The sequence below is a fragment of the Penicillium cinerascens genome (genome assembly GCF_028974065.1).
Source record: "Penicillium cinerascens strain IBT 15544 chromosome Unknown contig_1_segment0_segment0, whole genome shotgun sequence".
Lineage (NCBI taxonomy): Eukaryota > Fungi > Ascomycota > Eurotiomycetes > Eurotiales > Aspergillaceae > Penicillium > Penicillium cinerascens.
Genome location: NW_026695287.1, coordinates 179,419 through 204,491, shown reverse-complemented (window position 1 = coordinate 204,491; position 25,073 = coordinate 179,419). Strand labels below are relative to the sequence as shown.

General features: G+C 45.5%; 9 protein-coding genes across 9 annotated transcripts; 6 read left to right on the top strand and 3 right to left on the bottom strand.

Moving 5' to 3' along the window:
- Positions 1–3,291: 3,291 nt before the first annotated feature.
- Positions 3,292–3,903, bottom strand: N7498_001660 (uncharacterized protein; the record flags this gene model as incomplete). The annotated part of the gene is made up of 1 exon (XM_058448722.1): positions 3,292–3,903. One exon carries the CDS (start codon positions 3,901–3,903, stop codon positions 3,292–3,294), a length of 612 nt encoding a protein of 203 aa, XP_058311066.1.
- A 4,047-nt stretch (positions 3,904–7,950) lies between these two features.
- On the bottom strand, positions 7,951–8,198 carry N7498_001659 (uncharacterized protein; the record flags this gene model as incomplete). Its single annotated transcript, XM_058448721.1, has 2 exons — positions 7,951–8,040; positions 8,091–8,198. The coding sequence occupies 2 exons, from the start codon at positions 8,196–8,198 to the stop codon at positions 7,951–7,953; spliced, it is 198 nt and encodes a 65-aa protein (XP_058311065.1).
- Positions 8,199–9,796: 1,598 nt separating this feature from the next.
- N7498_001658 (NADPH oxidase family protein) lies at positions 9,797–10,929 on the top strand (the record flags this gene model as incomplete). The annotated part of the gene is made up of 3 exons (XM_058448720.1): positions 9,797–10,010; positions 10,062–10,788; positions 10,844–10,929. Exons 2-3 carry the CDS (start codon positions 10,485–10,487, stop codon positions 10,927–10,929), a joined length of 390 nt encoding a protein of 129 aa, XP_058311064.1. The 5' UTR covers positions 9,797–10,010; positions 10,062–10,484.
- A 42-nt stretch (positions 10,930–10,971) lies between these two features.
- On the top strand, positions 10,972–11,300 carry N7498_001657 (uncharacterized protein; the record flags this gene model as incomplete). Its single annotated transcript, XM_058448719.1, has 2 exons — positions 10,972–11,155; positions 11,200–11,300. The coding sequence occupies 2 exons, from the start codon at positions 10,972–10,974 to the stop codon at positions 11,298–11,300; spliced, it is 285 nt and encodes a 94-aa protein (XP_058311063.1).
- Positions 11,301–12,006: 706 nt separating this feature from the next.
- Positions 12,007–12,489, top strand: N7498_001656 (uncharacterized protein; the record flags this gene model as incomplete). Its single annotated transcript, XM_058448718.1, is given in 2 exon segments — positions 12,007–12,078; positions 12,097–12,489. 2 exon segments carry the CDS (start codon positions 12,007–12,009, stop codon positions 12,487–12,489), a joined length of 465 nt encoding a protein of 154 aa, XP_058311062.1.
- A 531-nt stretch (positions 12,490–13,020) lies between these two features.
- On the top strand, positions 13,021–13,386 carry N7498_001655 (uncharacterized protein; the record flags this gene model as incomplete). The annotated part of the gene is made up of 2 exons (XM_058448717.1): positions 13,021–13,255; positions 13,280–13,386. 2 exons carry the CDS (start codon positions 13,021–13,023, stop codon positions 13,384–13,386), a joined length of 342 nt encoding a protein of 113 aa, XP_058311061.1.
- A 4,601-nt stretch (positions 13,387–17,987) lies between these two features.
- Positions 17,988–18,530, top strand: N7498_001654 (uncharacterized protein; the record flags this gene model as incomplete). The annotated part of the gene is made up of 2 exons (XM_058448716.1): positions 17,988–18,037; positions 18,128–18,530. The coding sequence occupies 2 exons, from the start codon at positions 17,988–17,990 to the stop codon at positions 18,528–18,530; spliced, it is 453 nt and encodes a 150-aa protein (XP_058311060.1).
- A 2,529-nt stretch (positions 18,531–21,059) lies between these two features.
- N7498_001653 (uncharacterized protein) lies at positions 21,060–21,860 on the top strand (the record flags this gene model as incomplete). The annotated part of the gene is made up of 2 exons (XM_058448715.1): positions 21,060–21,117; positions 21,170–21,860. Exons 1-2 carry the CDS (start codon positions 21,083–21,085, stop codon positions 21,858–21,860), a joined length of 726 nt encoding a protein of 241 aa, XP_058311059.1. The 5' UTR covers positions 21,060–21,082.
- Positions 21,861–22,254: 394 nt separating this feature from the next.
- N7498_001652 (uncharacterized protein) lies at positions 22,255–22,637 on the bottom strand (the record flags this gene model as incomplete). Its single annotated transcript, XM_058448714.1, has 2 exons — positions 22,255–22,440; positions 22,503–22,637. Coding segments are annotated over 2 exons (321 nt in total), but the record flags the coding sequence as incomplete, so codon positions are not given.
- Positions 22,638–25,073: the final 2,436 nt, after the last annotated feature.

Genomic DNA, 25,073 nt, shown 5'->3' with positions numbered 1-25,073 from the left:
CCCCAAAGTATCTTGTCCGTACAGTAGCAAGGAGAGAGAGAACACTACAGTCTCAGGTTTCCTTTAAAGTGATCTTCCAACAGTACTAGATATGGAAGCATCAATCACAAAACGTATCCGTAGATCCCGGGAGCGGCGCAAAGTTCCCAGAAGCAGCGTGGCGTGATCCTAGAAGCAAATGGTCAAGCTCCCCGGAGTGACTACACTCCTAGGAGAGTCTACAGTCGCTCCCGGGAACGGTATGATATATGCCTGGGAGAGGAGGTCCGCTCCTGGGAGCAAAGTCTACATTCCCAGGGGCCCTACAGCCGACATAAAAATAGACTGAGATACATAGCCTAGGCAGGCTTTGTACCCCGCAGAAGAGCTCCGCCTCCCCGATGAACTACGTATAGCTCTCCCGCAGGAGCTTTTCTCTACTAAATCCAAGCCTTTTGATTTCCCAGATAAAAGCCACCATTACATCATCGGCCCGAAGCCACCGGTCAAACCCACTAGAGACAGACCCTCCTCCAAGATATGCGAGAGGCGGAAGTGAGCTAACAAGGAGAAGCCTATATTAGAGACAAGAGGCCAAGAAGGAGACTGCACGAGGGCGGAGGAATACTTTATTCATATAGGTCCATATTAATCAAATTGAATAGGACGACATTAACGCGTGAACATCGGGTCTAGGCAGTTATTCGGGACATCTCATTATCTAAATACTATAGTGATGCTCTTTACCCCCGTAGGGGTTGACGAGATCTCCTTAACCACAATTTCAGGAATCAAATTATAAACCAACGGTGATTTTGCATCGAAACATAGGCTCCTATCTGGCAGGAATCCTCGACATCTCGTTTATATTTACACCTAGACATGGAGACACGGGGAGTCAATCAACGTTGTGGCATTTAACGAAGTAGCTAAGCGTGAGGCGAGAACCTTGAAAGTCATAACAAGTCTTGTGTGGAGACAAGGAAATAAGCAGCACGTAGGATCTATTTGCTCACGTGATGATAGCCCCGTTCTTACTCGCGCACGCCTCTATGCTTTCGCCTCACTTTAATATCATCAAGACTGCTACTTAACGCAGGTGGGTTTGGAGATATCGCAAAGACTACTCTTTTAAGCCATTGAACCAATCGTCCTCAATCGTCCTCAATCGTCCTCAATCGTCCTCAATCGTCCTCAATCGTCCCCAATCGTCCCCAATCGTCCCCAATCGTCCCCAATCGTCCTCAATCGTCCCCAATCGTCCTCAGTCGTCCCCAATCGTCCCCAATCGTCCTCAATCGTCCCCAATCGTCCTCAGTCGTCCCCAATCGTCCTCAGTCGTCCCCAATCCCCAATTATATTAAGTCACCCCTAATAATCCACGCATTAAACTGGCAACTATATAGCAAACACCCCGGATATACACCCTAGGTGCGACTGCGTTGCACATCAGAAGCGCTACCAGTATTGGCCCAGAGAAAATGCAGAGATCAGAATCTCTTCTTGTATGCGAATATGTCCTTATTGTGGGAAGAGGCATTCAAATGCTAGTCGGCTCAGAAAGCATCTGCGTCAGCGCAAATACCAGGAGAGGAATATTTTTATCGCACCAGAGCGTCCTGGAGCTGCCGGCGTCGGGTACTTTTTTTTACCCCTACATCCCTTGGTGAGGAGCTCTGACAGTGTCTAGGAACCCAGACTGTATCGGTAATTATTTGAAAAACTACGGCTCAATTATGTCGACACAGGCTATCTCTAAGGAAGACCCAACATCCATCTTGTATAAGATTCAAGCCGACTTCGGCCCTAAGTTTGGAGTTCTCACGAAATGCCATCTTTCATATTAGAACCGCATGTCAGAGCAAAATCAAGATCTCTGGTTCAGTTATACATCTTCGATTCCTTATCTGCTTAATGGCTCTCGCTGCTGGCGTGGTCGGGCTCCTCTCGCCCGCGAGCTATTTATAGACACAATACGGGGAATATCGACCGAAAATTCAACGACTTAGAGGAGCTCCGAGGCTCGATTCCGGGTCAACTTCCAAGGTGAAGTGGATAAGGCATTTAACCCTTATCTTGTTCTCTCACAGCTTATAGACCCTAACCCAAATAAACCTGCGTTTCTCACTAGTTTACGGCTGCCATCGGTAGACAGTCTCGGGTTTCGCTTACCCTACGACATCTCTAGTGTTGTGGAGCCGTTTGATGAGATAAACAATCAGGTCAATCTAACTCCAAAATACTCCTTCGTAGACTTGCATACTAGTGAGCAATTACCTCCATCAACAACTCCTTTGCTAATTCTTGTAAAGACTATGGCGTGGATGGATTATCAACCGTGATTGGTGATTGCCGAAAAATCTGGCTACTATATCCGCCTACAGATAAGAATTTAAATACTATAAAATCCGTTGACGGCCAGCGTGCAAAGTTACTTCGCTTAGCGCATCAACTGGAAGGCGGCGTTGTTATGGAGACGACATCACAACATACGATATTCATCCCGGCAGGTTGTGCTCATGCCACATTCACCCTTCAAGGTGGTTATTTGATTACCAAGGATTTTACGACTACAAAGTCCCTGAATGCGATTGCAAGCTTCATTGTCTATGGACTCGATGAAAATTTGCCCACAGATGCTCGAGAGGCTTACTTTAATTAGTTTGAACACTATTTAGATGTCACCTTTGCCCAAAAACAGGTGACTACCGCGATCTCCGCATAGTTGAAGGCGGAAACAAAGTTAGCGGTTTAGGCATCTACCCATCGGAGGTGGCGAGTCAACGTTCGGCGCTTATAGGAGCATCACTCTCAAGGCTTTATTGCCAACTGCCCATATAGTCTTCAGGAGGTAACTTCGTCTTTCTTCCAGCACTTCTCTTCCGTCCACATACGTTCATTACTATCGTCTTCTTACCTACGATATCGACGGTGATAACAATCATGATTCGGCGAAGATAAACGCACAAAGTTTCAAACATATTTTGTATTTATCTCTACTTACAAATTCACATATACCATGCCGCGCTAGCAGCCTTCTCACGACGCCATCGCTTCGGGCTCATGATAGAGAATCTTCTTCGTCCACCGAAACCGTTTATTTTCTATGCTCTAGATACGACGCGATATAGGGGTCATACTATAGATTGCGCTATAGCAGATACTGAAGGACACTTCATATAGTGCTCGCTCAATGGCAGTATCCTAGATGGTTATAGTTCGGTTAGTACTCAGCATATATTTATAGGGAACGCTAGGCGGCCACATTTGATCCAGATTCGCTAGTGCAGACGAAGGAATAGCACCATCTATCTAGAGCTCATCGAGTATTTCCTTCCTCGTATATAGCCAACAGTAGACCACAACAAACCGGCCATCATCAAGCAATCGAACGTCAGAAACCTTAGCAGGGGCGGCACTATATCCAGTGTCTACGTTGACAATGTCTCCCCGACGTAGAGTCCACGAACCAAGGGGGGCCATATTGACCTTCTCGAGACACTTCCAGGGTTTGGCGCCATTTATTGGGAGCGGTTGGAAGTTCTCGACCCCCTCTCGCGACACGATGTAGAGTTCCTGGGCTAGGGCAGCCAACCAAGTTCGGCGAATGACAATCCCAAAACGTGTGTGGCACAAAGTCTCCAATAGCACCCATTCACAGCAAACCCGAGCCAGATTCAGCGCTGCCATAGCTTCAACAGTCTTGGTAGTAAGTAAGGATAAAAACAGACTCAGCTTCTTACAAACAACGGCAAAGAATCTCGACACTGGATCCGTATTGGGAGATGCCGGGCTTTTCTCCTCCCTCTCCCAGAAGCTTGGCGGATTGTCGAATATGCACGCGAAGGCTTTACCAAGAGGAGAGTCCATATCGCCAGTTTCGACGAGCTTTGAATGCATATCCTCAAGACAATCTTCAAGCATTTTCTTCACGCCGTCAATGTCCGGGTGTTACTTCGCAAATTCTGGCGTTTTTGAGCTGGCGAAGGTTTCATTCTTGTTGTCAGTGACTTATGAAGAAGTGATATTTTGACGGTCGAGGTCGGTAAGAGGCGCAGAATCAGCATTAGTGACGACAATGTCTTCGTTCTTGTCTATGTCCACGTCCATTTATTCGCCAACTTGATCATCAAAATGTAGCCACTAAGTAAAATCCACATCGTAGGGGAAATTGGCCCCCAGGGGAGATAAAGGAAGCGAGCCTTGCAGCAAACGTTAGTAACATTCAACTTTGATCAATTGTCAATGCGGCGTGTCATCTATAGGAGTCTGCTTATTGGAAAAGGTGAACTTCTGTTACCATCGGATCGTTGCTCATCAATATTTCTCGAACACACATCAGTCAAGTGGGCACCCGTCGAGGCTAGCGGATTTGGCTGAGTTATCCAACTTGAATTGTTCACACTGCAAGAGAGAATAGCTAGAGCATATTCTATAACTTTATCCCTTGCTGGCTAATCGAGGCTCGCAAATGCGGCAAGGTGTATTGCAAAAGACTGCGCGAACTAGGTTTGTCAGTCTCCAATCCAACATGACTAGATAATTGTTGACAAACATTAGGAGAGGCTACCCATCGACGGTATATATGGGCTTGATCAGTATGTAGCTATAAGAGACAGAGCAGTGAGCACTGATCTTCCGCATTTTGAACCTTCTCTCACCAGAATATTTGCGTGCAAGTGAGCTGGAGAGGCAGGCATTGTATTGCGAGACGAGGACGCTTGAAGGAACCGAGTAGAATGGGCGAGAGGCAAGAGGGGCGGCAAGGGTATAAGGAAACGCACGTGATATGCGTTTGGCTTTGCCGGATAGAGCATCACGTGGCTGACTTGTAATGTTTAAACGAAGATATCGACTGAGTTCTCACTGTTCGCTAAACAGTTCCATCCATCACCGCCTGGTTATGAAAACTGTCAACAGCGCATTGCACGGTCCTTTCGAACTCAGGGATCTATAGCTGGTGTAATGTTCAACGCAAATCCAAAAATAACCCATTCTATCGATTCCAGACATTGGTTCCTAGGCTACTGGGAACTGTGCGTCGCTCCTGGGATCTATGGATACGTTTTGTGATTGATGCTTCTATATCTAGTACTGTTGGAAGACTACGTAGCTTGAAACAAGCCCTGGCTATATAATCTAAGTGAGTACGTTGGCGCTGTTTTCACTTTCCATGTACGTTAAGGAGCTTTGCAGAGTCTATGCTCACGTCTTTCTCCCGTTCAGTATGGCTTGCACGCAACGATTCGTGTGCAACTGCCAAAACGGCGTTTGATCGCTAAGGAAAGCGTAGAGTCCAAGGAACAGGGGTGTTGACAGGGAAGGATGCAAATCGGCGAATTGCATAGAGTATAGATCCAGAAAATAAGAAGGGTCTACGGAAACTACAGCGGGCGGCGAAGAAAAATGGCATTTCCACACCAGAAGGGGGTCTAGAGGGCAGTCTGCTGGTAGATACTCCTAGTAAACTACCTGCAGCATCAGTAGCCGAACTCTTTTTTATTGATTCCACTGGCGATCGCGTGTAAATAGTATAAATAATGGTGAAAGTTACGTTGGGCTGAAAATTAACGTTAGGTGAAGCGCACCCACTAGCGGAAGCGGTGTGGGTGAGCGAAGGCACGGATAGCTATTTTGAGGACTAGCTATTTTCAGGACCAACTAGCCACTTCGAGAAATGGTATCGCTGCACCCTCACCATTATTCCGTTTTAAATTCGTCCTCATGCCTGAGGCACCTATGTCCAAGCAAACATCCGAATTCGCAATGAAAAGTTGCATCCGGATCACGTGATGTATATTGAGGCATCCCGTTCAACAGTTGGTTCCTTGTAAACAGATGAAAGCCGAGGGAAGAAACAGAGGGACAAACAAGAGTCCGCAAAAACAAAGGGGCCCAGACCTATTGCTTAAACACTGCCTTCTGAAAGGAGAGGACGAGCCCTCGGAAAATTGCAATCGACTGGCAAAACGTCGTCACATCCTTGCACACCCTCCCGGTGAGTCATAATATCTTAGCGACCAAAGGAGTGTCTAAAAATACCTCGCAAGGAATCCACGTAGTCTTGAGATCGCTGAGATCTTAGGTCCCAAGTCTCAAGACTTTCAGTGGTCTTAAAAACTAGCAAGTGATTTCAAGACTCAAGACCTAGCGAGAGGTTCTAAGGCCTAGCAAGTGGTTTTCAGACCTATAAAGAGGTCAGCAACTAGGGCCGTAGGCTATGTAGGTACCTCTTAAATGAGGCCTCTGCCTCAGGCTTGAAACGATCCAGAGGCGGTTAGCGTTTCTCTTCACGTTTGCTCGGAGTGACGCTTGGCCCAATTAAGACACAACTAACCAGATTTTACCATCGACGCAAGAATAGCAGGCTATGCGAGATTTGTTTCTACAGAAAAGAGTCTAGGCTTAAGAAGTACGATTAGCTGCCGCCGCATTTACGTACAATCCTTCGCTGCTAATGCTAATATCCTGAATAGGGAGGCTTAATCTCGACGCGCATTGAGACAATCAATGCTCTTAGGATTGTAGAGGAACAGCTATGTGTGGTAGCTTGAGCAAGTAATTAAAGCGCTCCATAGCAAGACTTGAGGGAACTTACAGTATGCGGTGGCCAAATACGGAGAAGAGTGAAAAGAGCAGCAGGAGATGGCACGCACAAAGAAACGTTGAGCAACTATAGAACCAGGCTCTTGAGTCTTCGGGATAGTAGAGATTCATGCACCCCGGTCCCGGTACCTTCTCTGCCGAGTGGCATGGCCGAATACTGGTTGCCAGGGAAACATGGCAAGGGGGCTCCGTAGTAACGTCATATTGGAAATCAACTGAGAAGAATTCTGTAGGAGCGGGTGAAAAAATTATCGCTGGTAGACTTGGGGGGTGGCAGGGTATTAGGGAATGCACGGACATCAGAGCAAGTGGAGACAAATAAGCCAATAAAATCCAATAAACGCCATCCTTCCTTTGCTGGTGATCAGTTAGATGATTAGACATGATTTCCTCGAAGTTAAATCGTTTCTCAATTACTGCTTTGAAAAACGAGGCAACAAGATCAACACTATCCGTCAACAACTGTTGACTTTCGTTTTACTCAACGTTTACCGAGTTCGTCGTGTGCAATGGTCAACACACGTCGGATTAATCAATCCACCCGATTTCCACAATAACATTTCTTGAAGGGCATCCGTTTCCTCACCTTTACTAACACGAGCTTGCACACATTGAACAGACTCGAAGGCCATTGAAAATAAGCGGCCCCTCAATTTCTCAACCCTGCTCCATTTAAGTGCGTTTACCAATCCAGTCAGATCAAAACCCAGCTATTTTTCTGGTCGACACGCAATCTGTTGATCGAGTGAGACTTCTCCCAAAGTACTGTATACATACACCAGGAAGACCTCAACGTCTGAGGCTCAGCTTTTTCATCTAGGACCACGGGAGCCTTTAGTCCTCTGAGAACTGTAATCACATTTCCTAGGATGCACAGAGATCTTGCGGGAGAACTCTACAGTGGCGAAATAAACCAAGAACCGCTATAGCATTACTTCCGTAGAATACCGAAAGATGGGTAGAGATTGGAACAGATAGACTCGCTCTAACCTCGCGTATAGAAGTTTAGTCGACTTACAACTTTATGGCGCGTCCTGATAATCTAAGAGGTTATCGTACCCTTTTTAAGCCAACAGGGAGTGACTCGGAAATTAATTAACCGGAAGTTGGCTGACGTGATGTGACTAGCTTCTTCCTACCAAGTGATTACTAACTAGTTAATCGGTCCTGATTCCGGACGTATTAGCTAAGAAATCTACTCGTGATCAGACTAGATGTCTTCATACTGTAACCTAGTAGAAAGGTTGCCTTCCGCCTAATTTTCTGCTGCTACGTTCAATTAAAAGAAACCATGATCAATGGACATCTTCTTATGGTAAATATAGATTTGAACCCGTGTCTGACTGCGGTCCCTATGAGGAGCTTTCATTGAACTGCTTCCAAGGTGCCCATCGTGTCTTCGGTTTTCTGCAAATCAACCTCTGTGATCAACCTTGGTTTTGGGTAGTAGGAGCTCTAGAAAATCAGATTCTGTTCTTCGCATTAAAGCCAACTTTGCAACATACCAACTGTGAAGCAAGGAAAGCCCAAAACCCCGAAGTGTCCGCGGACAAAATATGTATCTGGCCAGTCTCTCGAATGCGAATGCCGAGGCATACATCCGCGTCGCACATTTTGCTGTATTCACATGCCTTTTTCATCAAGCTATGCTTGCGGCGGCATCGTTTCTGGCGCATCGACTTTCTCCTTGCCAAGGTAGTAGACCGAGTAGAACTTAAAACAGCCATTGTTATTGGTTGCCTTGCTCCTTAAGGGTGCTGTAATAAGTGCAACTAGAGGCACATATAGTAATGAGCGCTCTCAAAGGGCATTTACAGAATTTAAGATGGTATAAATATGCAAAAAGGTATTTTCCATTTTTGAACACGCAGAGGGCCACGCTTTTTCTGTTAAAAAAATCATAGTCTTTTAAATGTTGAGCTAAATTTGATTACTGAAACTGTTTGAGTGCTCCAGGATTGTAGTCGCTCCAAATTGTGGTGGGGCAGGCGGTTAAAGTGCAGCGACGCAGTTTCAGATCAATTCCTGCCCAGAATCTGATGATCGGGTCTGTGCAATCCAAAACGGTGACCGCACAATTCTGTTACAGGCCGTCACAACGCCGCACGCTGATTGTTTACCCACAGGTAGATCAACGGCCGAGAGGTGTCGTTTTCCATACACGTGTGTGGATACGTTACTCCTTACCCGCAATGACGTATTTCCGCCCATAGATACAAGGGTTTATAAACAGTTCGCTCACACCTGAGGTAGGGGCGAGAATTGGAGAAACGGATCTTTTTTGGTGCCTACTTCACCATCACCAGAAGGAGGGTGTTTAATCACCATTATTGGCCCATGACTACACTAGTGTAGAAGTCCGTGCATGTTCTGGTACTCTGCGATCCCCCATGAATTCTCTCAATTTTGTTCACAATCTTTGTCAGAATACTGCGAGGTAATATCTTCAATCCGTGCTTAGCTGTACTGTATCGCGTCTCTCAACGGCCTATCTCTATATTTCTCGTGGGCTTCTTTCGCCTGCGCTCGTTGATGTATTAGACCGTGGCGACCAATCGCGAGCTTGGGAAGAGTCGAATTAGCATGACTGGAAGTCATAGCTTGGGACCCATAAATTGGAGGAAAGATAGAGGCCTGCCTTGTAATGGACTCTTTCGGGTGGTATGGTCCTTTGAGTACTGCAACGATGGCAGCTTTGGCCAGCGAGATTGGTGCCTGAGGAATAACCATGGTAGCGCTGACAGCTATATACCTACCTCAAGAAGGTAAGAGTGATACGCAGCTGAGTCATACTCCTGGTGGAGGATCCTTTTGGAAGCCATAATCTATATTATGTCAGCCTACTGATTATCCTAACATGGAGGAAATTCAATATAAAGTAGCATGGTTTTCCTGCAATAGTTGGAGATTTCTGTTACTGTAAACGTCGCTTAACAATGGAATTCACAATATTCTATGCCATTACAGCGGGCTCCTTACTGGCAACGCTTTTTCTCATTCGCATCGCTCCTTCCTTTCTGAACTTATTCGGAGTTCTTTCATTCCTCATAACAAAACACTTAACATATCCATACCTATGGGGTCGCCACAAGCTGGTTGCTCCGTGCACTCGAGCCAATGCCTTATTGTACATTGTCTACGCCGTAACAAACCTGTTTTTTATTGCTTTTGATACCCCATCAACAACAATGGCTAGAAGCCGCGCTGGAACGCTTTCAGTGATCAACATAAGCTTCCTCTTCTTAGCACACCATCTAGGCTTCCTTGCAAATGCTATTGGTGTTTCTTTGAAGACGTGCAAGCAGATCCATCAGGCCGTGGGCTGGATAACCGGCGTTCTTCTTATTTTACACATCATCATGGCCATGATAGATGAACAGAAGGGCTGGAGCCTTCGTAAGAAAGCCAATCTCTTCGCGTTTATTGTTTGTCCTCCTTATCCCCTCTATTGAGCTTTTAAGGCTGATCTTCCTTAGGGTGCTATGATGATGGCCGTGCTTCTATTGTTATCCTTCCCTGTCGCGCGTCGATTCCTCTACGAGCCATTTCTTCGACTACACCAAGCCTTAGCCACAGCTTGCATATATTTTGTGTGGCATCATCTACCATCCGATAATCTACTGCCTCGGCTATATGTTTACATTCCGTTAGGCCTAGTGCTACTTACATTCCTAGTCGAAGTCTATCTTTTTGTCGTTAGGAATGATGTCTTCCCCTCACGTCCTTATTCTCGTGCCTCCATTAGATGTGGCTAGATGCAGGATACATTGATTCAAGATATAACCCCGCTGAAAGTAAGGGTTACACTTCCACGGCCTTTATATATCCAGGCGGGTCAATACATAAACCTCTAGGTACCTACGGCAAGCCTCTTCTCCTGGGTTCAGACACACCCATTCATGGTGACATCTTGGTCACCAGAAAAACAAGATGCCCTAGAGCTTTTTGTTCAACCTCGGAAAGGGCTCACAGAGACCATTTACCACCGTACAGCCCTGGATGGCTATACATCCTTGACAGCATTTATTACCGGGCCGTATAGAGTCAGCAAATCCGTGGACCATTACGAATGTATCCTAGCAATTGCGACCGATTTTGGTATAGCAGGAGTTATCTCTTACCTGAAAAAGCTTCTCTACGGATATAACACTTATACCTCACAAGTGCGTCGGGTACATTTCGTGTGGGAAATCCAAACTTTGGGTAAGTTCAACCTACATATTCACGGCGCAAACCAACGCGATACTGATTCTACCAGATATTGCGGTTGCAGCGCAACCACTTCTAAACAGCTTGCTAAGCGATGATGTCTTAGATGATGGCTATATTAGTTGGGTCTTTTGATTTGAACTCCCTCGTGCTGATTATGTAACAAAGATACTCGAAATGTCCTTTTACGTGTCATCAAACCAGATGATAGAATATAGCAAGCCCTTTAGCCAACATCACCGTGCCACAGTTTTCAATGGAAAACCTCAATATAATGAGATAATTTCAGAAGAGGCTTCCGGGCGTAACATCAAACGACTAGCAAACACGCATGAAGCCCGCGGTGAGGTTTTAGTGATGGGTAAGTTCTTCGTCCTGAATACAGAATAAAAGCTTACTTCCTAGTGTCCGCATCTCATAAGGTACGGGATCTCTCGAGGAAAATAGTTTGTAAACACCTCGAGCAGAGAGTAAGATTGTATGAGACGGAATTTCAACCTTCGTAACCACAGAGGTGGGGAGGGAGGTTGGCGGGTGGGCCCTGCAAATGGTCCGCCATTAAATCAATTCACCGACCTCCAGAGCATGTTGAACGCCGTCACCGTACATGACTTTCAAATCATCAGTGCATTCAGTGGTCCTTGGAATAGCGTGTAACCTATAGATGTGTGGTCAGTTACTGTTTATTCCAGTGCCGTGCCCACCTCACGTTTTCTAACCTATGTACTTCAATTGCCTAATCAGCTTCTGTTTTCAGTCTTGGTTCATGTCACAGTTTCGAAAGCGTGGATTCCATTCTGACCTGAGGAGTTTTATTTAAATATTGTAACCGGTGAAATTTATTTCAACGATGCAAATTTTGGCGGGTTCGAAAAACCGTGGACATGCGAGGAAAACCGTGTCAAATTGATCGTCGTTTTAGTTGCCGTTTTTATTGCGACACCCGAAACGGCGCAGAGTTGTCGCCTTTCAAGATGCTCTTTTTGAGAGCGCTTAAAACCCCTCTGTGCCATTTTTAATTTCATTTTAAAGTCTAACAATCTATGTCTTTTATTTTTGAGCTATCTAGCTTTCAGTGTATGTCCCTCTTCACACTTTAGTTGACTACACCTAAGATAATTCCTTATTTATCTATAAGGTCCCCCCCCTCGAAGCCGCCGGTGCTAGAACTTGACTTTTACCTTTTTATTGTCGCTAGCAAACATACGAATAATGTTATCATTTGACCCAGACGCTATACCCTCCCACGACGCCCTTGGACTCGATATTCCCGAGAACGACCCTGTTGATTAGGATGCTTAGCTCACACCAGAGGCATTCCATAATGAAAAGTGTCCGGCTACCTCACAATGGAGCTTTATTAGTCTCGAAAATTCAAAACTGCCAGAAGTTTCTCCGTCGTCGGATGAGAATTCAAAAGTGACGCAGCCTATAGATAGCAAAAATAATCCTATAATAACAGATCTTCGAACGTCGATTCCAGGCGAACGTGCCTCTGCGACGAGTGAAACCACAGAAAACCTTCCCTTCGTAATTAAAGAAAAAGAACATCTCAAATCCTCAAAGCCTAAGGCTACTCCCGGCTTCGAAAATCACAATCAGAGAAGAGGTCTCACTTCACCAGAATTCAAGTTTCTAGAAGTACAAGATATCAAAAGGGAAGCCCTTCAAAAATACAAGCGAATCAATAACTAGCCTTAGGTAGATAGGTATATTGAGCGCATTTAAGCAACATGTTAGGTTGCAACTGGCGAGACATTGAGCGAAAAACAAGCTCAAAAGGTCAAAAACTGCGGTGATAGTTTAATCGCCAATATACAACCCAAAGGCCCCACTTCCGCGTTGAAGACTCTTTTAGTCAATTGTCACCTACATACGTTACTAAGTGTTGAAGTTAATGGCCCGAATTCGTCTCTAACGGCATACGTGACCTATTTGAGTTATCTAAACTCAATCACCGGTTCGCGTTCGAAGTCAAACGACGTGAATCGTCGCCTTGCCCAGATTTGGATTCACGTTCATTTCGAAAATTATGTCAATGATTTGATGGAAAGTGAAAAAAATGGCCTTCCGCTAAACCGAAAAGGTCGGACAATTTCCACGATAGCTAGAGATTCTATCTTACAGGCTTTTTATGGGGCCCAATACGTGCCCCGAAAAGCAGGCCACGACTTTTTGAGCAATCAATGCCGCTAGGGTGAGCGTTGGTGGAAAGTTGCTGCTTGCATGGGACTTAGCGTAATTTTGCTAGCCAACGATGACTTTGCAAATCAAATGTATGCTTATTCATGCTATAAGCTACGGTATTATTTGCTGACTGTGAATAGAGGTAGAAGTACAGCCTTTCAGAATAAAATAGTAGATATACTAGCCATTTATGTTCTCAATCGTTACCTAGATATAATAACACTTTGCCGATCTCTTGAGCCTATGGTTGCAGGCCTTATGCTTGGAGGTGACAGTGTGTCTTCCCGGGGCTAATTAGACATCTCGCTAGAGGCTCTAGGGGAGGAAAAAGCTCTTATGTCATGCAACCAAGAGAGATGGCTGATTCCGAATCTTGTGTCTCTATCTAGGCTTGCTGCTTCGTAATTGATCTCTATCTAGCGAGTCTAGACTATGTTGAGTCAAATATATTTTTACGATCCTATTGATTTTCCTTTTTTTCTTAGAAAGTAAGGAATTATATCATACAGTATTTTTCTGAACACGATTAATATATTTATTGATACCTATTCCGAGAATGAAATAAACTAAAAATCATAATGAAGTCAATACTCGTAACTTCTTGAAAGGGCTCGTCCCATCTACTTCTCGTAGGAATAGAACATTCTTGCAGAGACTAAAATAGACCGAGCAAGAAGCACCAATTCTCCTACCAATTGACTTTTTTTGCGGACGAGTGGTTGCTGACCAAGGTTAGCCGTCTTTTTATATATTCATTGATCTAGTAACTTGGGTACCTCTTTTAAGAATTCAATGGACTTTGCTATCGACAGGGCGGAAAGAAAGCTAAAAGCATCGGAGTCGACGGGCCAACGTTCCATATCATCTATTCCCACCATTCCATTATCTTTCACGTACTTCTACATAATTTCCATGGTGATAGAAGCGAGTGGTTTAGTGTACATGTTCTATAACTAACCTAGCTGATGTTCTATGCACATCTCCAAGCTAGCTATATAGTGTTAGAAGAATCACGACGAACGAAGAAATTGTCACTCACCGATCTTGATGATGCCATCGAGGCCGAGAAGAATATTTCGGTATATCAGAGACTGATGTTCTAATCCGATATCGTAGAGGTAATATAAGCTATCCAAAATCTGCACTCTTATGAGCCCTGGATAGCTACAGTGTCAAGAGCTCTATACCTACCAAATCATTGAAGCCAATTCCGTCTCCGTAGGATAGAGAGACCGATATCCCACAAGTTGCTCTAAGGTGAGAGGGAGATCGTTGACGAGAGCATACATAAACCCTTTATTGACGAAGCACTCTTAGGCTATCAATACATTATCGTGATCAAGGATATCATACAGTCGTCGCATTTTATCCCCGTCCCCTCTAGTGTACTCCCGAATGGCTACTACCTAGCATAGATAGGAGCGGCGAGCTACGATGAATATATTGCCTACCAGATTACACCTAAGTGTCCGACGGTAAGTATCCCAAGGTGACTCTTCCCTCACGATCAACTAGCGAGATATACTTTCCTCACACACCTAAGGTAAGCCAAAAGATTTTGGGCCTCCAGTCACGATTTTTCGAGTATAGTCTCTCTAGGGAGATAGCGCTCTTTTTTTCAAATTAGAAGTACTGTGCAATTAGGTAGATACTCGTAGCTAGTGTGGTTGTTTGCTCGAAAATACCTCTAGTGATGAACTATTCGCTGATAGTCCTTTGTAGCTCGTGAAGTCGATCTTTGTACAGTGCTTATCTTGTTTTGACATATTTGGATCAAGTTAAAATGCCTAGGAAGATAAAAGGTAGAAAGAGAAAAACAGCACTTAAAGACAAAGGGGTGCTATTTATAATTCGATTATAATTATAGCATAGATTATGTTTTGAGTGACCCTCTTAGCTTGCGGTCGTATTAGTCACTAAGACGATAAGTTAGCAGAGAGTAGGTGGCCCTTTTCTTTCGTTAGGCCAAGACCTTAAATATAAAACCATCCTACTTTACACATACCTAATTCTGCTTCATTAATAACTATGGACGAGTTTACATACCGAGATCCCAAGCTGCACATTCTAACCGAAAGGTGTTGGAAATACTAAGGGACAGCCAAGATTAGCATCAATCAAATCACCCCCCATCCGTCTATCTCGCAATAAATAAATAAGAAGAATGTGGAGAGATTGTGTGAAGTATTCGACAAAGAAGGTTGTCGGAGACTCGATATCTACAACCACGTAAGTGCTATTATATCAATGCAGCATCTCCACGAGGCTCTTCAAGCAGCAGAAGTAAACACCACTAACTTGCTGACTAATCAACCGAGTCGCTTCCCACATCTCCATTTCCTTGCTAGGTCCATAAAGTGCCTTCATAGACAACATCGATTAAAGGCTGCAGAACACTATTTGCCATTGATTAACCAATGGTGGACTGTTGACCTATATTTGGATGGTAAGCCAGAAATCTACTACGTTCATCTCACACAAAGCTCATCTTGACAACCCCAAGACATCAGTCCGAATCTTCAAACTAGTCTCGTTGACGAATATTCCAACGAAAGGGTTCCAAGCGATGGCGAAATTTACGTGAAAGTTCGCCAGTACCGAAATCAAGCAAATACACATTTCGAGAATCGATGGTTAGCGCGGCTATTAGACAACAAAGCAAGGCGCCTTCGCGGACTCGAGTCACATCCGAGCGTTCGAGCTACTTTTGATTCACTACTCACCCTGCCCTCGTTGCTAATACACGGACTGTAAATCGGATCTCTTCCCTAGGCACTAGCTATCTATTGCGACGAGGTAAGATCATCTGACTTTAAAGCAGAAGAGAGGCTAATCCTGTTCGTAGGAAATAGTTCATGCTTTAAGTAGGCTACTGCAATACTGGTCTTCCCTCGTGGGACACGATCGTGATAAAATGCTTAAAATTGACACTCATACCATAGAAACGCTTCAACTCCTAGCACCTAGAGTCTCCTCGGAAGATAGAACCACTATAAAAGGCTTTATATATAGTGGCGTAGTCTTTTCAAATTTCACGAACTCAGAACGGTCCTCGATTTGGAAGCGATTGAAGAGAACCGATAGCATCATTCTATCTCTGCATACGTTCTTTAAAGATCTCTAGTACCTAGAATCATACGCGAACTGCATCAAACGACTTATCACACCTTCTAGATCTTTCCCAACGATCAGAAGCGCGATGCGAGCGGCCTTTGTAACTTTCGATCCTACCCATACACCGTTCTTGATACAAACATCCGAAACTAGGTTTCGGTATTATTCGCACGCGCAGGGAGACCCTGCAGAACTTGGTTATCGACAGCTCTAGCTTTATGCGATGCGTCATTACCCAAATTTGTCCAAAATGCCACAGAAGAAAGACCCTACGGCGAAGCCAACTCGCGAGGTGGTAGAGCCTATGATACTATATGATATGGCTATGCTCGCGAAGAGACTTGGTTTTCAATCACCCCAAATTAAGTAGCTCATCCAGCAGTCGCCAGATCGGACAATCGCGCGAGAGGCTCTTTTGAGAGCGCGTCGACTAGATCGTTATCGGTATAGCGAGGAAGAAGTCGAGCCTCTAATCAATAAAGTCACTGAATGCTTCTTAAGGGCCATCCCACTTGACTATCAGCTTCCAGTGCAAAGCGTTAGTGGAAGGGAAATCAAAAAAGAATACTAGTGTGGACATCCGCAAACCCAAGCACAACTGCGAGATTGTCAGTTCCTTTTTATTGACTAACTGCATAGCGATTCCTTCAAAAGGGAACAGAAGGCTACCTCCACTTTAGTGAGGAGAAGTGTCTATTTTACCTTCTTTGGCAAGGTATCGATGCCCAATATAAATAGCGACACGACAAACGTATCTCCAGAGCGCGATTTACCAATGTCTCCGCTTTTTGTCCCAAATAATCGTTCGCCGCAAGATGAAGGGGTGGAAGAGACTAGGGTTGTGGGCACAAGAGCCGAACAGGAATGTAGCTCAGAGCGGCAACGCTCGAGGGATGCATATCAAGAACGACGCTAGCAGAAGCGAGCGAAGAAGTTACGGGGACGACAGCGACGAGAACAACGATAGCGGCAACGAGAGCAACGAACGTACCAATCCCCGCGTGCCGACTATCCTTCGACATCTTCCAGAAACTCTTCTAGCATAGAAATCGAGCGTAATTATCCAGAAGGGAGCGTCCTAGAGATAGTGGAGCCAAGAGCCAAGAGCGAGTCCAGATCATCTGGAAGTAGGGTTATAATAGGCGGACATAAGGGTGGTCTTCCTGATATGGAACCGATGGGAGCTAATGAACTCGAGCCCGTTTAGCCTATTGGGGAGGAGCAAAGTTTCAGCGACCGTGAAGAATCGGAAGAAAGTCATACCGAGTTCAGAGTTGGGGACGAACAACCACGAGGAAGTAGTGGAGAGAGCACCACTAGAGTGGAGGACTTAGAAGATGCCAATATGGAAGAGCATTTGAGCGAATAAGAGGACGAAATGATGGAAACAGCAGCGCAATCTTCTCCGGCGGAAGTTCAAAAGGCACTAGATATATTAGAAGGACGTGGGCCATCAAAGACCGAATCGGGGCCCTCTAGGGCCATAGACAGAAAAAAGCGTGGCGTTACGAGAGAGGGCCAAGTTTAAACCATACGACCGAACACAGCGGCGCCAGCGAACCACGAAACTGTCCACCCCGCCCTAGGAGACCCTAGAGCAGGATATAAACGAACTTTTACAAATGGCTGCTCGGGAACAGATAGCAAGACCTATTACTTAGATCAATTTCCTCGAGGCACAGCATCGTCCCTTGCCAAGAATAAACGAAGAGCTAAGCTCACGGCTTGTGGCCAGTCAAGTTGGCCTAACTCAGGACCACTAATAGGCCTCGGAAGAAACGTTAGAGCCAGTCGCACCGTAGCCAGGATCTCCGAGCCATAACAGTCAGGACTTTAGAGGCCTCGGGATAGCGAATATCCACTCGGAACTGGATACATTATAGTCAGAGTCTATGCCGCCGGACGCATCCCTGAACGGCCACGGCGTAGCAGACGCGACCCAGTAGGACACCACGGCGGAGCGTCCCTCGTTGTCACCACCACGAGAGTCCTCCACGCAAAATGATGTGCGCGCACGAATAGACATAGCCAGTTCCGAGAAACTGCCCGGGGAACAAGACCACTCTCCAAAACGGGGAGAAGGAGCGAGCGATGTAGCCAAGCGTTCTGCGGTAACAATCATATTCCGTGCACGTGATCAACACGGCGAGTGGAGTCGTTTAGTCGACAAAATAGTGGTCGACCCATCGGACCCGTCTCCTGTGGAGCGCATGGCAGCTAAGCAGGCGCGTGCACAGAAGGCAACATATTATGACCAAAACCTACGGCAGGTGCCCCCCGGGCAGTGCTTCGATGCGGCAATTGAGGATGGCACGAACACGATTTTTATGACGTTGGGCGAGGATCTGGCTGTAAGTGAGGAGGCGGTGGACTCGATCACACGGGCACTCCAAGCCGACCCCGATGATGATCGGCCAACAAAACGCAAGCAGTAGTAATGCATTATCTTGACTGAAGATTTGTGTCCCATCTAGACTGTAGTCAGCAGACTCGTGGCCCGTGTGGTTACCCAGCCATGCAGGCCGCCAGTTGACAGATTGAAGGCCTTTTTAGACCCCGAGCTGTGGACGTACGTCCACAGTGGATCCACGTCCGCAGCCCCCAGACTGTAGCCTCGGATCAACTGTTCTGGATCACGGGGCCCAAGGCCATAGCCTTACCACCACAGCTGTCCAACTAAGGACCCACATCTCCAGACACGAAGCTCCCCTGGACACAATTCCACTGATTCATTACATGACGGGCCTTCAGGCACTGGATATGGGTATCACCTAGCCCCTTGACCACTCAGGCCAGACAGCATTTTCTCTAGGTCTTGAGTGGCCTCACCAAAAGCCTGAGTCTACTAACTTCTATTTTCTTGCCTCCCAATTCTCACCCAGCAGCGTTGTGTAGGCTATGGCTTGAAATCGTCACCCGTCATTGCCCCTTCCATCCACCCACACATTAAGATCGATCGAACATAATCATCAGCACCTCCATTCACCCTATGTGGAAATAGCCAAGCTGGAAAAGGAGCTTTGGTCGTCAGATGCTTTGGTGAAAGGATAGACTAAAAGAAGTGGGCCAGATCATTATGCAGAGCGATTAGGACGCAATCCCCCGACAACTCCAGCGCAACTTGATTGATTGATACGAAGTGCTCGTCGAATTCGCGGGCGGACAAACTTTCCGAAACGATGTTTTGCTGGCAACACCGACATACTGTTTGGAAGAGCCATTGACCCTCTTTGTATCGATTGTGTGATGTGGGTTCCAGAAAAGTGAATTGTGATCTCCGCAGAAACTTGACAAGTACAATGTTGGAGCAAGACTGACATTGTAGGAAGAATCGGAACGGGAGTGGTTGTTTTTGTTGTCTCATCTTCCTGAATTGCCTTGAGGACGCAGGTTTGATGTCCTAGAGATAAAAGAAATTAATGCGACAAAGGGAAGAGCTCAACATGAAATCTGTTCTTTAAGCAGGGGTGCATCTAAAACCTAAGCTGGGTAGTCATTCCATTCCTTGATGGCTTGCATGCACAAAATAGATTGAAGCAATATTCAGGGCAGTGAAACAGGGGGGGGGGGGGGGGGGGGGGGGCAAAAGGGAAATGTTTAATTTCGTGCACAGAGCGTGAGATATGTGATGACTATGCATTTTTGCTTGTTTTCAATCTCCTTGCTGCTACTGGATATTAATTGGTTGCAACGGTGTGGGTAGACAAAGGCATGGACAAGTTCCCCTGCGTATGTCGATCAATCCTCCAAAATTCCGAAATTATGATTTGTTATGGCTTGCTATTCCAGCTTGGAAAGAATAATAGACGCAAACTTCAAGACTTTTAATTTCACTAGTTTACATCCTTCGAGCATCTTGTCAGTAAGAATTTGTGCTGACAATGGAGTGTTGGCGTAGTATATGTCAATGCTTAACCGGGCTGATCTTCCGAGAAAAGAGACCTGCTCCGCAGATTGTGAGTTCTATCTAACCCTCCACGAAGAGCAATATTTACGAATATTTCCCTTTAGGGCTCCCCATTTGACGTGCGAAAAGAAGCCGGATTCATGTCAGTGGGCAGAACAAAGTCAGCGCAACACTTCGATCCTACAGTATATCAAAGAATCTAACGACTTCCGCCATAGTGATCGCCTGCATGAGAATTCGAATATAAACAAGACGGAGATGGAAGTCAGAATCACAACGGAATTTCCATCAACGACTTCTGGATCAGATCTCTCCGTTGGATCTATCGAAATAGACGGCCCCAGACCCACCGAAAGTCCGATGCCTATGCAAATGACACATCTCCCTGGACAAGCAAAGAAAGACCTCAAGAGATACGAGAACCTCTTTGACAAAGCCCGCTGCAAGAAGCGAGCACGCTCATTTCCTGGATGCATTCAAAGTGAGAGCGTTATCATCCTTTCAAGTCCGTGAAACCTGTTCTTGGGATAATAGGTGTACCACAGCACTATAGTTAAAGTGAAATTGATTGGATAAGCAATACTGTATGGAATTGCTTCCTAACTCTCCTTTGGTAGGATATGTCTCTTTGCGCCCGCGGACCACTCAGGCCAGCAAATGCCGCCTAGTTTGGGAGGCCCCAGGTACCCAGTACCCACGCATCCCTTGGGGCTCTTAAAACCTCCATATTGAGATGGGCTTGAAGATCGTCTACGCGATATATTGAAATGAAATACTGTGTTGGGGAGCCTCTCACATCAATATCAATCTCAGTCTCTACTGCTTGCATGGACCCTAGGTGCCCTTTGGCTTGCTAACCGGCATAACGACGGTAGCTGAGCCGGCTGTTCCAGGCGATGATCAACTTGATGGAAATTGGTTCAGTATGCTGAGTCAGCATCCTGAACCAATCACACTGAAGCAACACCAAGATGGGGACACTCCTTTGGTTAGCGACTGATCACTTATTTAAACCCATGCAGCCCACTTCTTCTGACGCTCCGGTATATAATGGTACCTTAAGTTTAAGTGATAAGACTGATGAACCATTTCATTATGATTCAAGTACGGCCAGAGTAAGTACCTTCCCCTTTACTCTGGAGGCGTTCGTTGTCTGAAATCAACCAGAGATTATATCTCCCCCCTGGCATGCCTGGAGGTGGGCCCAAACGGGACAAAATTCACTGCGCCTAGCGGGATAATACAAAGCCTCCGATGCCGTTACAAAGATTCACCCGAAATGATTTACGTTGTTGACGACGATGTTGAGGATATTTTTGGCCATATCCTTCAGTACCTTCACAGTGGAGACTACTCTGTCCTTGTTCCAGCAGCCCATGAACCGAGTCATATTGCATGTGAAGATGTAATCGACGCTGCAACGCGAGATCTGCTTCCCTTGAAAGAAAATTTCTTTACGAGTCATAAAGATGTCCAGGAGAAGCCTGAAAATTCGATAACTGTATCTTTGCCGCGATGTGGAGATGGAGACTACCTGTGCAAACATCCCCAGACACTCCTCATACATGCTCGTTTGTATGTCTTCGCTACTAGACATGGGTTGTATCGACTTCAAAATGTGAGTTTGCAGAAGCTTTACTGGGCTCTCTCAGAAATTCCATTGGATTTAGAAGAACTGGACGCAATCGTCGAGCTTTTACGGATTTCCAATGGAATAGGTGCCATCAATGAGCTCATGATTCATTATGTGTCATTGCACCTGAAAACTCTCATACGTTGTTCTAGTTTTGTTTCGTTCTTGGAGGAAGATCATAATCTCAGTTACCGCCTGTTTGCCCATCTATGTGATTCCTTGTGAGCGTTGATCCTGTTCTTCTTTAGATTCTTCCTTCTCCCGCAAACTAATTTTATTACGTGGCAGTGTAGGAGTTCTCATGATGGGCCACACTGTGAACCAATCATCAACCAGATGGCGAAGGTTTGCCAACATGACAGCGCGATAGAGAATGTCGATCTGAGGGGCGGTACGTTACCGCTAGTATCAGATGTATAAAGCGCCCACTCGGTTTGTCTAGGACTTGTCAGGATGACGATATTATATATGAGACGCTTTTAACAGCGATATGAAGATAGTTGGATCAATGAGCAACGTGCATTTCTCAAGACGGGACGGAAAACTATAATTGAGCTAAACCACTAGTGCATGTTTCCCATGGCCTGCCCCTGGTTGCTATTGCAAAGCCCACGATTAACTAGTATATCACGCGTAATAGCGCCTTCAGAAAGCCGTCTTCTTTTGCAGCTGATCTAGGGAAAATCTTGTTCATTTCCCTTGTATATTTCCTAAGCGCTGCGACACTTGGGAATTGTTCGACCTTTTGACCGGTTCGCCGAGAATCAACTAGGTTAACCAAGTTGACGTGGACACTGCCAAGTGCCTATGAGGTCAGTTTTTGAAGCGCGAAACAATGGGCGGGATGCATATAGCTAGACTTAATACCTTGCGGCACTTAGAAATGCTCTCAATCGAATGACAAATGCCCAGTTCGAAGCACAGTACCTGCCAATTTTCTAACTTTGTGGCGTTGGAACCATAATGGATGTTGAATTCAGAAGCAAAAATAATGACTTTTCCCTTTTAAACTTTTCGAGTCCGTCTTCCAATTCATTTGACGTGCGAGATGATTAAATTCGGAACTCAAAGACGCCATAGGGGTTCTCTTGAAGGTAGGAAAACGGACGAAGTAATCGTTTTTTCCATACTGAGAACAGCGATTTGTATCGTATATTTGAAACTAAGAGAGGTACTGTATAAAATTCAGGGGGAGATTCCGAGAAAATTCAATATAGGCAATTTAAATGACGGTGTACCCAGCTTGCATCATTCGGATGCATGAATGACCAAGAAATTCAAGTCCCAATAAGAGCAGAATATTTCAGCCTCAACAATGCAACCATTGTTCATAGCCGCATTTGCCGGGTGACATAGACCTCCAACAAATTAGGTAAGGATTTATCCATGATCACTCGGAGCTGAAGCGAGACATTGCCCTTTGAATTATCAAACTGGATATAAATTGGAATGGTTTCTAGAATTAATATACGTTCGGACTGCTCAAGAACAGTTTTCACTACTTCGATAGATCCTTGCTCCCTCTTTGCTTTGCTGGGTAGCGCGAAGGCAAATATGTAGCAGCTGGGCGAATTGAATAGTCTGGGAGCCTTACGTTGCATCACATGCTTCATGCAAGTTGATCTGAATCGGGCTAGACTGGGTGGTGATATTCCCTTCTTATACCTAAGGGCTCCCACCCGTCGAAAAGTCTTCCAAACATGCCTTACATCGAAGAACCGAGCCATGCCACGTAAAAACAAGGAATACTATGCGATCTATACCGGGCGTGTCAAGGAGCCGACAATATTTTCATCGTGGTTAGCTCCCTTTCATTGGCAGTACATTGGAGCTTAATCTGATCGACATTGCAGGGGCGATGCCCATCCTCGCATGACCGGGTGTGAATCGATATCTAAATGCTGCTCCACCCTCCAAGAAGCACGCACCTTTATGGAACTTAAGGGTGCAAAGAATGTGAAGGAGGTTATTAAGAGCGGAGCGGGAGAAACGACACCTTTGGGTGCAGACGGATATTATGCGGTTGCGAATGGAAAATAACCCGGTATTTATCCGCGTTATTAGTAGGCATTACCAAAGGTTCCGGATTTGAATGTTCATGGCAGCTTATGAGATTCAGCGGCGAAAACGGTGCTAAGAAAGAAGTCGCGGGAGAGAAGGGTTCATGCCATAAACGATTTAAAACCATCGCTCAAGCCGAAGCTTTCATTGAAGATTGGAAAGAAACATACGCAGAAATCTGGCGCGAAATGATAAAGGAGGCATTGGATCAAGGCTATAGACCTCTCAAAAGTGACGCTTTCAGACCTCACAAGATGAGGTCGATGATTAAGGTACTCTTTTGCAATGCCAGTGAATGCTCTGAAGTTGACGACCTCACTGAGAAGACTAAGAGTCAGCTTTCTTTGCAAGACAACAGAAAAAACGACAAGAAAACCGTTTAAATCAACAAGTCAATACTCCAGAGGTTCATTGGATCAATGTTAAAACTATTCTATTGAGCTTTCTATACGTAGATTTTTTCCAAGTTATTTCTGATTATCAAAGGATCCCATAAGTTGAATAGAATTTGAATGGGGAGTATTGCTCACCACTCGATTGAGATGCTCGTTCGAAGAGCAATCATTTTCGTGTCGACAACAAGGACAGGCAATATGTAGACGGAGATGACCACGTGAGACAGATGATCAACTTGATGTGATTGGTTCAGTATGCTGAGTCAACATCCTGAACCAATCAAATTCCGAACTCATGATTTGTTGTTGGTTTTGCTTTCTCAGATTGGATAGAATAAAATATGCCCTTTTTAAGTACATGTCCTCGGAGCAGCGAGACGCGTCGCGGTGAGGGTGTGTACGTACTTTCCATAGGAGTGAAGAAGCCAGTTGCCTTAAGAGTAACACGATATCATTAGTCATCCATGTCGGGCACCTAATCACAGGCCTGCCTATAAATACAAAATGTACCTAGCACGACCCCTCTGCCAGTTGTCTGACCCCCCTTTGGTCTATCTACTCACCTAATTAGTCCTCTGGGATATGTGGGTACGCTTCCCAGGATGCACATAGATCGTGCGGGGGAACTCTACAGGCGCAAGATGATTTAAGAATCACTATAGCATTACTTCTATAGACTACTAGAAGGCGGGCAAGGGCTGGACCAGATAAACTCCCTCTAACCTCATGACAGTAAGGCCACAGTTTTAATGGGCGTATCTTGGTAAGGGGCGCATCCTGATAATCCAGGAGGTTATAGTGCCCGCCCTTAGCCAAAAGAGACTACTCGGAAATTAGTTAAGCCGACAGTTGGCTGACGTGATGTAATAGCTTCTCTGGCAGCATCGTTCAGAGTGCCACTAGTCCGAATTAGGGCACTGTAGAATGATGTTATTGGGGAGAGGTAACACTGAACTGGATGTGTTCACCAGCTTTGCCATCA